The 12,274-nt window shown below is 46.0% G+C and overlaps 2 protein-coding genes across 4 annotated transcripts in view; one reads left to right on the top strand and one right to left on the bottom strand.

The window, feature by feature from the left end:
* Positions 1–500: 500 nt before the first annotated feature.
* On the top strand, positions 501–7,832 carry FAM104A (family with sequence similarity 104 member A). Its single transcript, XM_009646166.2, has 4 exons — positions 501–589; positions 1,518–1,614; positions 5,846–5,908; positions 7,564–7,832. The coding sequence occupies exons 1-4, from the start codon at positions 501–503 to the stop codon at positions 7,804–7,806; spliced, it is 492 nt and encodes a 163-aa protein (XP_009644461.1). The 3' UTR covers positions 7,807–7,832.
* A 987-nt stretch (positions 7,833–8,819) lies between these two features.
* COG1 (component of oligomeric golgi complex 1) overlaps positions 8,820–12,274 on the bottom strand; it is a 10,262-nt gene continuing 6,807 nt past the window's right edge. The window contains exons 9-13 of one of the 3 annotated variants that reach the window (XM_035901559.1): positions 11,131–11,239; positions 10,562–10,671; positions 10,380–10,455; positions 9,946–9,985; positions 8,888–8,974 (exon numbers count right to left, since the gene is read on the bottom strand). In XM_035901559.1, the coding sequence (XP_035757452.1) occupies positions 9,968–9,985; positions 10,380–10,455; positions 10,562–10,671; positions 11,131–11,239 (313 nt within the window). In that variant the 3' untranslated portion in view covers positions 8,888–8,974; positions 9,946–9,967. Of the gene's footprint in view, positions 8,975–9,195; positions 9,986–10,379; positions 10,456–10,561; positions 10,672–11,130; positions 11,240–12,274 lie in introns of those variants that run through there. The other 2 variants (XM_035901557.1, XM_035901558.1) reach the window with 2 other exon arrangements.

Raw genomic sequence — 12,274 nt, 5'->3', positions numbered from 1 at the left:
GCTTACGCTGCCCCGGGGGCTTGGCTTGAGCAAGAGGGTGAGGGATGGGGGGAGAGGGGAGGAGCGGCCCCCTGATCTCTGGAAGGAGTTAAATTGCAGCGGTGGGGGTTAAAGGTGTAGGGGGGGTGGGGGGGCGTTTGTTTGCGTTCGGGAGATCAAAGGGGCGTAGGGAATGCAGAGGGTAGGGGGCCTCCCGGTGGGCTGGAGGGGCATTTCTCGGCTTGGTGGGGAAGGGCGGGGGGTAGGTCCTACCTGGGCAGAGAGCCTGGGCTCGGGGAGAAACAGGAGGGAGCGTGAAGCCCATAGGAGCTGGGCTGTGAGTGCCTCAGGTGGGCCGTGAGGGATGGAGGCGTTGAATTTGCTCGTGGGCTGCAGGTGTTAAGGAGGGATCTAGAGGCCACACAACTGTGGAGCGAGGGTGTGTGTGTGTGTGATGTCTCTTCTAAGAGTCTCTTCTAAGAAGAGTGGCCCTAGGAGAAGTCAATGAACTGTGGTGGACAATGGCTGAGAGTGCGGTGGGCTTCCGAGGGACAGGAGAGCTGGGAGGCAGCTCCTGGTCCGTAGGCGTGGACCAAATACTGGCAGCTGAGTCTGTTGCTGAAGCTTGTTTGTAAAAAAAGATTCAGTTAGAAATACCTCCCCTGAGTCTGTTTTGACTCATTTGCTTATGCATTCATTTTCAGCCACCAGAACAGCTCTGTTCTATATTTTGGATAGTGCCCATCATGCTGACGTCCTCGTTGACCTGTGATGTTCGTATGGTGTGAAAAATTATGTTAGTATTAAAATTACGCAGACAGCGAGAGGTGTTGGTTCGCAGGGATTCTAGGTTGCTGCTGTTGGTCAGCTGGTGTGAAGTAGCGTCGATGTCATAAGAGGATGGGAAATACATCAGAAACAGGGAAGGATTTGTCTTCTGTGAGGCGTTTTCTAAGAAAACCTTCCTTCTGCATGGAAAATAATGGTGCTTGGGAATGTGACTTGACTTCAAATGCTGTCAGAGTGGAGAGACTAAAGTCATGACAGGCACTAACTGCAGACTCATGTAAGCAAGATGAACGTAACTGGGTATTTATTGAAAGTGCGGTCACTGCTACTCTTCCCGGCTGCTTTTCTCAGCCTGTCAGATGTCATTCATAGTCTCGGGCTTATTTTTAGGCGTGCCTGAGTACTGAGAGCAGTTGCAAGGCTGAGAACTGTCAAATGATTGTGTTTAGAAAGATGCTCAGCACTGGTTTTAATGGCAGGTGTGAGTCTGTGTCCCTTAAACTGATATGAAAATGTCAGCCTGGGTGCTTTGTGAGAAACGTGATAGTTCCTGCTCTTTTCTGCAGAGAACAGCTAAAAAGAGAATATGAAAGTCTGCGGCACATCAGAGATTTAGATACATGCTTCCCTAATTTATCAAGCTTTCCTGCTTTTTTGGTAAAGTTGCCGTTAGAGAGCAAAACAGAAGGTATATCAGTAAGCTGATAATTTTATTTTTTTTTCCTCCGTTCTCCCTGAACTTTCTTCAGGAAGAGGAGACGGAATGGCAATGAAGATGATGGTCATGTTCCCCAGACAAAACGTAATACCAGGAACACTGTCCTTCAGGATTCTTGGGACACTGAGGTGAGAGCCTTCTCGGGCAAATTCAGTTTCCTTTAATGCTGAATTTAAATAACAGTTGGAATATTCTGTGAAGTTTTATTCATGGAGAGTACTTAATGAAAACACTTTTTTTGCTTTGTGTATGAGGTCACTCTGTTACGTGCTTCAGAGATTGAAATCTGTAAAACGAGGTTTGGAAATCAGCATGTTTTCCAGTGAACCTGGTTATCTTTGGCCTGGATATTTCTGTTAATATATTTCAAGCACTGATGTGTAGCACCCAAGTGAAGATGCAAGAAAAGCATTTGCTGCCATTTCTAGTTTTGCTGTCTGAAATGAGGTGTAACGTATCCAGAACCGAGGAGACGACTGGGGTGGATTACAAGTGCGTGTGGTCACTTTGCCTGGCCATCTACTTTTCCAATTTTGCATTTACTTACAGTAATGGGATTATTTGTGGCAGAAAGTCAAAAAGCATTCCAACTAGTGTGATACACAAAGTGCTGGTTGCAAGCGGTAGCGCTTATCTGATGTTTAAAAAATGCTCTGATGGAGCTCGTCGGTTCAAGCAAGACTTGCTCGGTTACAGCTAAAGCACTTGAACTCAAGCTATTGGGTTTCTACTCGTATTTGCCATGATCTTTTGCTGGACGTGGGATAAACTGACTCTCATCGCTCACATGACAGGTGTTCTAGGATGGTGCAATTTGCTAGCTATGAGATTTCTTTTTTTAAAAAATGCTGATTTCCAAGCTGCTGCCAGATTTCCTGAATTGTTGCCTGTATTAATCATCTGAAAATTCACTGTATGCATTTCTAATTAGCAATGTAGTTCTGTTGCAAAATATTTATAGAAAAGAGCGTGCAGAGCAGAGGCTCCCTCCTGGTTTGTGTCCCTGGAAGTTAATGAAATGGGTTTCTTTTAAGGTTTTTGAAATAGCCTTGGTTCTTGTACAGCCCTCTCACTCCGAAGATTGGCTGTAATGAGTCATTACGAACTCTTGCAGTTACATTGAGCTGTTAACTGTCCTTTGCAGAAAATGTTTTGTGCTATGTAACTTAGAGCAACATCTCTTTTATCATAAGGTAATGGCTTCAAATGTATACTTACATGTAAAGTGATGCAAAGCTCTGTATCCCCCTGTTCCTTCTGTGAGGGAGACATTCTTTTAACCAGCATACCATTGCACGTAGCTGATGCGATAGTCAGTGATATTGTGTGGAAAATGCCCTAATAGCTGAGGCATTCATCATGACGGAATTTGCTGTGAAGAAAAATGTTCCTGGTTCGTGTGTTGCTGTTTTGCTGGAAGTAAGACTTGCTGGGATGAAGTAGTTTTTGCTTCTCGGGTATAACGGGTAGAACCATAAATAGTTGCTTGCCATCTGACACTGAATCACTTGTCCAACAGGTTAAACACCTCTTCGTTTGTAGAGTAGTTAATGGCTAAACGAGCTTTGTGGCGGGAGGAGGAAGAATTTAGTGTGGAACAAGGGATTGAAGTAGGAGTAATGAAATTAAGAATATCAGGAAAAACCTTCATGGTGAGTGGCAGAAGCACCTTTGCGTGTCATATAAACACTTGGCGTTTGCCTGGGCAAAGCCACTAAAATGCAGAAATGGAGATGGTCTTGTAGTAGCCACACAAGCTTGGATGACCTTAACTCTGTCCTTAACTTCTGTTTTGTTTGGGGTGCCTGCAAGTGAACAGCACGGGCATGAACTGCCTGCCCCGCCGCCAGCGAAATCAGTGCAGAGTTCAACTGCTGAAGCTAACATTAAGACTCCTGCTTCATGCATGCACTTGTGTTGTCAAAGTATGTTTTTAACACATTAAACCCTGACGTGCAGGCAAGGAGAATCTCTTACTGTTGACGCTGGAAGTAGAGGAATGCGCCTGCTGGAGACAGTTTTACAAAAATCAGTGTTCCCTTTCTTGAGGGAACAAAATCCACAATGTTGTCTACTGATGAATAGAGCGCTTTTTTTTTCCTGCTTTTTTTTTTTTTTTTTGTTTTTTTTTTTTTAACATTGGAACGATTGGAGCTAGCAGTTCTTTTTCTTTTTTCGCTTTTTTTTTCCTGCTTTTTTTTTTTTTTTTGCTTGTTTTCTTGTAACATTGGATCACTGAATTGAGCATGCCCAGAAATGCAAGCCATGAGATTAAATCAGTATTATTTGACTGTTTCTTTAAGGACTTCCTGTGCTTATAGCGCACAAGTGCTTCCGATTGATGTCACTTTAAAATTCTTGGCCATTTGTAATACTCTTATTTAGTTTCCTGATAGTTTGCCATTTACAAAGGCAGCTCTTGCCGATTACAAATCCTCGCTAGCTTTAGGATATTGAACTGGGAGAGACGATGTGTGTGCGAGAGTAATTTGTAACTTCAAACAGTACATGAGGAGAGAACTGCTTTTCATCTGAAGGCATATGCACACCTGCTTTTTGTGAAACGTTAGCTAAAGGACTGCTTCCTTTAGCCTTCCTTCAGTTGAAAGTTGACTGTTTTCTCTTAGAGAGGGTGGTTTACTTGAGAACATAACCCCAGTATGAAAATCAGGCAGCTGTAATGCTAAACCTGAGCTTGGCTTTTGTCTGGATCTCTCTCAATTTTATTTTTTTTTTGTCATAGCTGACAGCAGTATGTGTAAGATGAAGGGAGGTTTTTTTTTCTTAGAGGCAGGTCAATCGTGGGCTGTTCTGTGATGTTGCCCCTCAGTCCCTCAGTTTGAATCCTACTGTTGTCATGAGCTAGATCTGATGCAAAAGGATATCGCTGTTTTCTGCCACTAGATTGCCCTTTCATCCACAGTAGGCAGCGTCCTTGGCACCGACTGACTTTTACAGGAGGGAAACAGATTCTCTTCAATCTCTGTCAGCACTGCTTCTTGAAAAATTGCTATAACAATGTGCGATTCCTGCTCCTCCTGGAACAAACCGCTCCCACACTCCTAGGTGACAGCCACCCTGAGGATGACAGTGAACTTCTGCTTTGCAGTTCAGTCTGTGAACAGGCACACGACGAAAACGCTAGGCTACAACTATGGCGAATGTTAAACATTAGCGAAGCAGAGCATTTGCCGCTGCATTTCGCTTCCCGCTCAGCCTGTCCTCCATTTACCAGGAGGTTGGCTGTGTTGTTTTCCCTGGTACTCGCTGTCCTGTACGTGGAGTTAGGCAGAGTTGTAGTGGATCTTCTGAGAAGCCGGCTGCGAGCAGCCGCTCACGGGAATGATGAGAATCTGCAGTTGTGCTCTGCAGCCTGGGGAATCACCGATGAAAAGCCCTTTGCTCTGGTTTTCCCTGGGAAGGAAGGGAGTCTGCAGTGTTCTGACTAGCTCTTTTCCTTCCCGAGTAACTTTCTTCTGCAAAGCCTCATTTCTTGTGGTTCCTCTTCGCTATTCTGACCCATGACAGGATTCCCCAGCTTAGAAATACCACTGCTGCATCTGTGGAGACTGCTGACGCACAGCACCACTTGCTTTTCTCAAATCAAAGTTTTTTGCCTTCCGTTGCAGCTATGCCACTCTACAGTATTACGCTATTGAGGAAGGGCTGGTCTTAAATTCTAATTCAAACCAGATTATGCCTCTGTTAAACTCCTCTTGAAAGATTTTGAGGGCGGCAGGATCTGCACAGCTGTTTCTTAAGTTCCTGTCATGAATGATTGAGATGCTACATCACAGGTCAGCAGACTAATACATTTAACAGGACATTTGTTTGGACATTACTTAAAGCGATGTTAAGAGGGACTAATGAGTCAGGTAAACTGTGAAGATGTCCTTTTGATACTTAAAGTACTCATAAACTTTCATTGGGCTACTTCCCTTTGCCCTTTCGCTTAAAACTTTGTTTCATTGTGTAGATGCCTGTCATTGCTGACATGATGACTTTAAGGATTCTTTTTTTGTCTAATTGTAGTCCAAATGCGTAACAGAATGTGCACCACAGCCTGGGGAAATGGTAGGTCTTTGACGTGATTTGGGCAATAAACGGGCTTCACGTGCTAGTGAATTTTTGCATTAGAGAAATGGAAATAAAGAGGGTCTGACAAACCAGATCTGTCAACAGCCTTAGATGTAGGAAGCACGTCCCAGGACACTGTCTCAGTTGTTTAAAAAAAAAAAAAAAAAATTAGACCTGCATAAAATAATAATTACTAACAGCTCTAAAACGTTTGTTAAGATGTGAAACTTTAGCAGTTAAGTAATACTAGGTTCTCATTTTGATTTTTACCTTGATTTTCAGAAGGTGGCTGTAACGAAAAACAGTAAGGAACACAGACTAAAAGGAAACAAAGTGTCCTGTGCGGTGGGTTTCTCTCCAAGGCTGCTGTCACTTGTTCAGCGTAACAGCATTGCATTTCAATATTTGTGCTGCTATGCAAAATGAGATGGTCTAGCAGGCACCATTTCGCGGCTCCTCTCTGTCCTTCTGGTGTTCTCTCCCTCGCTAGTGTTAGCAGCAGTAGGAAGAGGAGCTGGTTGCTCGTGTAGTTACCTCTGCTGCTTCCTCAAGAATGACTTCACGTGTCTTCTGTTGTTTTCTCCTTGCTAGCTGAACCTAACCTGCCAGCACGGGTGCAGCCGAGGTGCCGTTGGCTTGCTTGCTGTACTACAACAGAACTGAAGCATTTTTGGTCCTTAGCAAAACGAGGAAATTTATAGGGTTGAATTGTCACGATCGATCGTGGAATCAGTGCCGTGGGGTTCCCAGGCGGCACTGAGATGTGGTCCACCCCAAATACTCATACAGTGCCTTCCTGGGCCTTTCTCACTGCTCGCTGACAGCCATGTCGGGTGCAGTTTGCACCATTCTTCAGATTTACCCCAAAGTGAGGCCTTCTGGGTGTGGTGCTGACTGTTAAACTACTGTGGACTTCTTTAAATTTGTCTTCCTCTGCTGTGGCCACCAAGCTTTGACTTCTGTGGTTTTAGTTTAATACTTACTAAAATGTGGGGTATTTTTTAGCTGTTGTCACTTACGCTGGCTGCTTTTGTGAATTTACTGCTTAGGAGATGGCAAAGCAGCCGTTCTCTGATTCTTAAGCACCTAAATATTTGCAGTGTTATCCTGAACAGCATATCGCACAGTAATGAAATATTTCAGCTGTAACTAATGGAGCCTTTCATTAGCAGCCCCTAAAATGGTGTAAACCAAACAGTTTTATGTCTTTGAAACCCTGAAAATGATGGCTGATGCTCTTCCAATCGTTACCATGAAATGTTTATCCTAAATGCCGCAAATGAGCCCTGGCCTCTCTGTGACCTAAATCATGAGTTCTCTTTTCTGCATGTGGAAGTCTTCGATGCCTGATGCTCTTTCACTGTCCTGTCAAGGAAATATTTATGGAAAACTGCCAGTTAACATTGCCATCCCAGAACCTGACTGGGAGAAGCGTAATTGTATGTATGTCAAGGTGTTCAAAGACTTAAAATGGGTATCGTGTGGCATTTTTTAACAGCCTGTTGCTTTGGATGCTTCAGATCTCACTTTAGAAAGATTGACTTGTAGGAAAACGCTTTGCATGGTGCTTACCTCACATGTCTGCTAGAACAGAAGCGATAAACTTTTCCTCGTGCCCTGCCTGCCTTTACTGACACGTGCACTTCAGTAGGAATGTTCTTTATTTTCCAATTCTCGGATGAATTCAGCAAACTTCACTAGTGCTAACGTGGGTCATGGGGGCAGAGCTGGTGGGCCTAAAACCGAGGGATTGAACTCCAGAGTCCTGGAGGTCAGCGAACCTCCGGGTGAAGGCTTGCTCATCCCTTCAGCTCTGTGACGCTTTTCGCGTGTTGCCAGTAACAGAAGGTGGGTTTTTGTTAGTCCATCAGGCTGAACGTGAGCCTGAAAATCTGGAAGGGAGGGCCTCACTGTAAAGCTTGTTTGCTTAACTGTGGTGTTTCGTTACGGACAGGAGAGAAGCCTGTGTGATTTTGCTGTTAACCTTCTCTTTGTCTCAGTCCTCCAGCAGCGATAGCGGCAGCAGCAGCAGCAGCTGTAGTAGCAGTAGCATCAACAGCCCTGACAGAGCGTGCAGTGCAGAAACCAGCCTAAACCCGATAATTGCAGGATCCAGTCCTGTTTCCTCTCAGTCCTTCCACGAGCAGTCTGCACTAAGCCAAGGTCCTTACTTCCACATCAACCAGATCCTGAAGGAGGCACACTTTCACAGCTTACAGAGCCGGGGACGCCTTCCTACATGATGAACCAGCAGTTCCCCGCCTTCTGTGAAGGGACAGCACTGTGTAGATTTGATATTTCAACTTAAAAGTTTGTTAAAATGGAATTGCACAAAACGCCTGTTGCCTTTTCAGTCTATATTTGAAATAACAGGTTAACAGGAAATTGTTTACTTGTGGTTTGCTGCACTATTGCAATGCAAAAGGGGCTTTGAAGCAATTTTTATAGGATTCTTTTTGGGGTGGCTATAAAGTGCGTGTCAAGAGGAGACCGAGGAATCCACATCTGTGTTATAGGATTGCAAAATGTCCAATTCCAATCGACTGCCTAATCTGTTTGTTAGCAATTTGTTGCTTTATGTAAAGTTCTCTCAAACGTTCATCTTCAGTTTTATAAGTCTTTTTTTAATTTCAATAAACTAGTAAAAAATTTATTTGGCAACATAATTTTTTTGAGCATTTAGAGTTAATAAGACAGTAAGAATAGGTGCCGTCACTGGCATCCCCTAGGACTGCCCCAGCTCCGAACTTTCCACCCGGCTCCGTGCGATGAGCCTTCTTTCTCTTGATCTTTATTGCTGCAGTACTGAAAAGAAAATGTGAAACTAGAACCAGGACAGCTTGGGCAGCCGTAGCCGAAATGTCAGGTGCCCGCTGGGTTCACCGAGAGCAGCTTCGTGGTGCCTAAGCAGGCAACTGTAGGGTAGCCTGGGGAGGGGCTTTGGAAGGAGGAGGAGCCTTACATTGCTCCAGTACCCATTTCTAGCTGTGAAATGGTTTGTTTTCTGTTAGAGTGTGGAAGGTTTTTTTTCCCCCCTCTTTAATTAGACTTTAACGTTAATGACTGCTAAGGAATAGGAGGTGAAAGAGTAGCTACACAAGGACAATCCTGACCCGTGCCTGGTTCAAGGGGCGTACTACGATCTAGCCAAGGATGGAAAAGGACTTCTCTTGTGAGAATACCAGCGAAGGCGTCACTGCTCCCTGCCAAGGGGAGAGAGCCATCTCTATGAAGACAAATACACAGACAAACTTTTTATTTTTTACTGCATCACTTGGTCATGCCAGAAAGCCATCCCAGCTTGAAGAGAGAAGGTGCAGCTGTGTCTTCCTCCTCGGTTACAAGCTGCCTGAACAAAGAGCCGGGGCGGGATGCCTCGTCTTCCGCTCTTGTGAGCGCAGGAGGTGGAACCTGGTAGGTTTTAAACACAAAAGCATCAGTGGCTATTACAGCATACCTTTGACTTACTCCATACCCTCGTCTATAGCAGCTGCGAGGAGACTACAGCAGAACAGCTCTTCCTAGCCAACTTGAGCTTGAACTGCACTCTAAGCAGCATCACTCCTGGTGGTTAGTGACAGGCAGCCAGAAGCAGCCCTGACTGGCAGAAGCACAGCGCCTTCCTGCTGTTAACAACAGGTAACTTAGCAGATGTCATTCACTGCTCCAAAAAAAAAATATCATTCTGAACTGCGGGGAAGGGGCTGTTGCTCTCAGAGCAAGGGGGGTAACAGCACGGTAGAAGTACAGCTTGCAGAGAGCTGTTCTTGAGTAACCAGAGACTTTAACCTCTCCTGAACTGTTTCAGCAGAAAAGGAAGCAGCATCTCTTGGGGACTCTGAGAAGTGTGACTGGTGCAGGACGTACGTGTTCCACCACAGCAGGCGAGGGGAGTGGTAGGAGCGAGCCAAACAGCACAGCACAATTCTACGCTCTACTACAGCTGAGGTGTAAGAGGTAAAGAAATACCTTTATTGTGAAGCTTTGGGCTTTTAAACAACCCTTACGCTATGTCTGGTCCTTAATGCTTCCGAGTAACGGAGACTAAGAGTTGCAGAGTAAACATCAGCATCTCAAGTAACGCTCTGCTCTGATAAAACCAGACCTTGACTCTTCTGTCCCAGCTGAAAAGACAGCCCCACAGCTGGATTATTGGGTTAAAAATAGCTAAAGGAAACAGATTATGAATGACTGCTTCCTGTAGCGGCGAGGTATTCCTTGGCGCTCTCAATCCTCAGCATAGAGAACTCCATTGAAGCGGATGTTTTAAACTGGGGGACAAGTAGCAACAGCATGGTTGTCTACTGCTAAAACTCAGAACCAGGACAACACAGAGCCTTTGCAAGAGAAGCAAACCACTCCGTTCACACAGACTTAAATACCCAAGCCAGGCTCCGTCAGGAGTTAAAGGTCAGCATCGCACTGGAAAGGAGTTCCAATAATTAGCTAGTATTCTTCAACGTTTCTTGTAGCCATCTCTAAATGAATTGTCTTTTATGCATTGATCTCAAAATGCCTCACCTGCCTAAGTCTTCGCTGCGTTTTCATGGTGGTTATTGCCTATGTTTTACCACAGAGCAGTGGGCCCCCAATACACAGGGGCCATCAGGGGGATTTTTTTTTTTTTTTTTTTGAGGGTCAAGGGGAAATCCAAACCATCTTGTGCTGTGTTGCCATAATGGTTCTCTCATTTTACCGAAAATAAAAATCAGGTTAAATATTAACTGTTTGGCTACTTTCTTCTTTCCCTGCAAGCTCCGGTGTTGGTGGGAGAATGAGTACTGGCAAAAAGTTAGTACGGCTCAGTTTTACCCACCTGAGCTCTCTCTGTGCTCCTGGTAGCAGACTTGCTCTTTCGCGAGCTCGACATGCTCAGCGGCAGAAGTCCAAATCTTAAGAGATGGAAGAAAGAAATGATGGCCGGTCACAGGGAAGCAGCAAGCCTAGACCCGCTTCCCAAAGAGACCTGAGAATGCACAGAAGAGCCCAGTACCTTACCTGATCTGGCTGGATGCTAACGGCAAGATGTTGTGCAGCTCCTGGGAGCTCAGAGCCCCGCTCCTGCTGGCGTACTGGTTCTCTGTCCCAGTCAGCAAGCCAAAGAGAACCTGGAAGGCACGAAGGAGCTGTTTGTATCTGGTGGCAGCTGCAGAGCTGAGCACACAATAAAACTGAACACGGATAGATTCGCCAGCAGTGTAAGTAAGTCTGAACATGAAGCATCTCCCTTCCCCCTTTTTTCTTGCTTTTAATCGGTGCTGCTCGTTATGACCATAGTTGAGTTCTAGGTCTGTCTCAGCACTACTTAACCCAATTAGCATTGCACAGGCTGCAGTGAATCCTGTTAGATAAAGTTCAGGCAACTCCATGCACGATTATGTGCCGTGCAGCCAGCTCAGCAAGCTCCTCTTATCTTCAGCTGGCATTAAATACTCTTCCTGTTCCTGAGTAAGTGCTGGTGGTTATCTTTAGGCATTAAGCACTTCATAAAGCCACCCCAGCTGCCCTTCAGAAGGCGTTTTGCAGCCCTGCTTCCTGATCCATCCCTTCCTTTTCCTTCAACTTACGGAGGTTCGCTGAACCAGGCGATTGAGGTTACTGTTCAAGTGTGGAGTGAAAACATCCAAGTCAAACGGATCTATGTGTCCCTCCAGGAAGTCAGCCACCTTCTCGAGCCTGCAAGCAGAGCAGAGGCCTGTCAGGGGTGACATCCTAGCAATGGCTGCTGATGCCAACAGGGTGGTTTCACTGGTCCCTCTGAAACAGTGAAAGGCTTGGCCCTAAGAGGCGACTGAGCAAAACGGGAATGGCTCCGCAGAACGGCAGCTGCCAAAGGGTTTCTTGCTATTCCACAGCCTCCAGCATCTGCTGTCGCAGGGGAACCTTTTCCTGTGATACCATCTCAGAGAGAGATGCCTCCGTGCTCAAGACTGGAGCATACACAAGGTTTTAACTCTCAGGTGGGAGCTTAACTGTTCTCTCCGGGCATCCTCCGACAGCATCCCTGCCGCCGTACGGACACACTGTGTATGCAAGCAGGGGGACCAGCCTGCTGTTTCTGAGCTCTCGGCTGCAGAATCCCACCCCTCCTGTATTTCGAGGATGAGCTTAGTGTCAGTGAACACGTCAGAGCTGAGTCCGTGTTGCCCCTCTCCCGTGAGGCCCAAAGGCACCAATCCTGCAGCGTTCTCCTGACAGCCGCTAAGGACGTTGGTTTAAACCATTTTAGGGCCCCACAAACTACTGCTACTGTTTGAACCCCAGAACTGCACCGCACCCGGAGTCATGCTTGATCCTGCTGGTTTTTGCTTCCTCGCTCTTCGCCGTCAAGATGATACTCAGGTACCGCAGATCGTAGAGTAACTGCAGAGCTCGGTTCTGGGTCATGGGGAAGGTGCCTGCTTTCTGCAAGGAGGACAGTCAGGACCAGGGCTCCTCACTCACACTGAGGGATGGCTGTCAAAGGACTGCTTCAGGGGAAACATTTGGAAACACCAGCACCGAGAAACAACCAACCCAACTGAACCATTCTGAGCATGCAATCTGGTGTCTGATCCCTTTTTGTCTCATTTTTGGGGGAAGGCAGGGGAAGAACGTACTCATCCGTTCCAACTCTCACAAGCAGACATTTTCCATTCTGAGGGACACCGTGTGCCCAGTCACCCTCCCGTCCCACACCAGCCAGAGCAAAGGCTGATCCTACCCACGGCC

The sequence above is a fragment of the Egretta garzetta genome, unplaced genomic scaffold, assembly GCF_000687185.1.
Source record: "Egretta garzetta isolate BGI_Z169 unplaced genomic scaffold, ASM68718v1 scaffold19, whole genome shotgun sequence".
NCBI lineage: Eukaryota > Metazoa > Chordata > Aves > Pelecaniformes > Ardeidae > Egretta > Egretta garzetta.
Note: the sequence above shows the minus strand (reverse complement) of the source record. Positions and strands in the feature narration are given on the sequence as shown.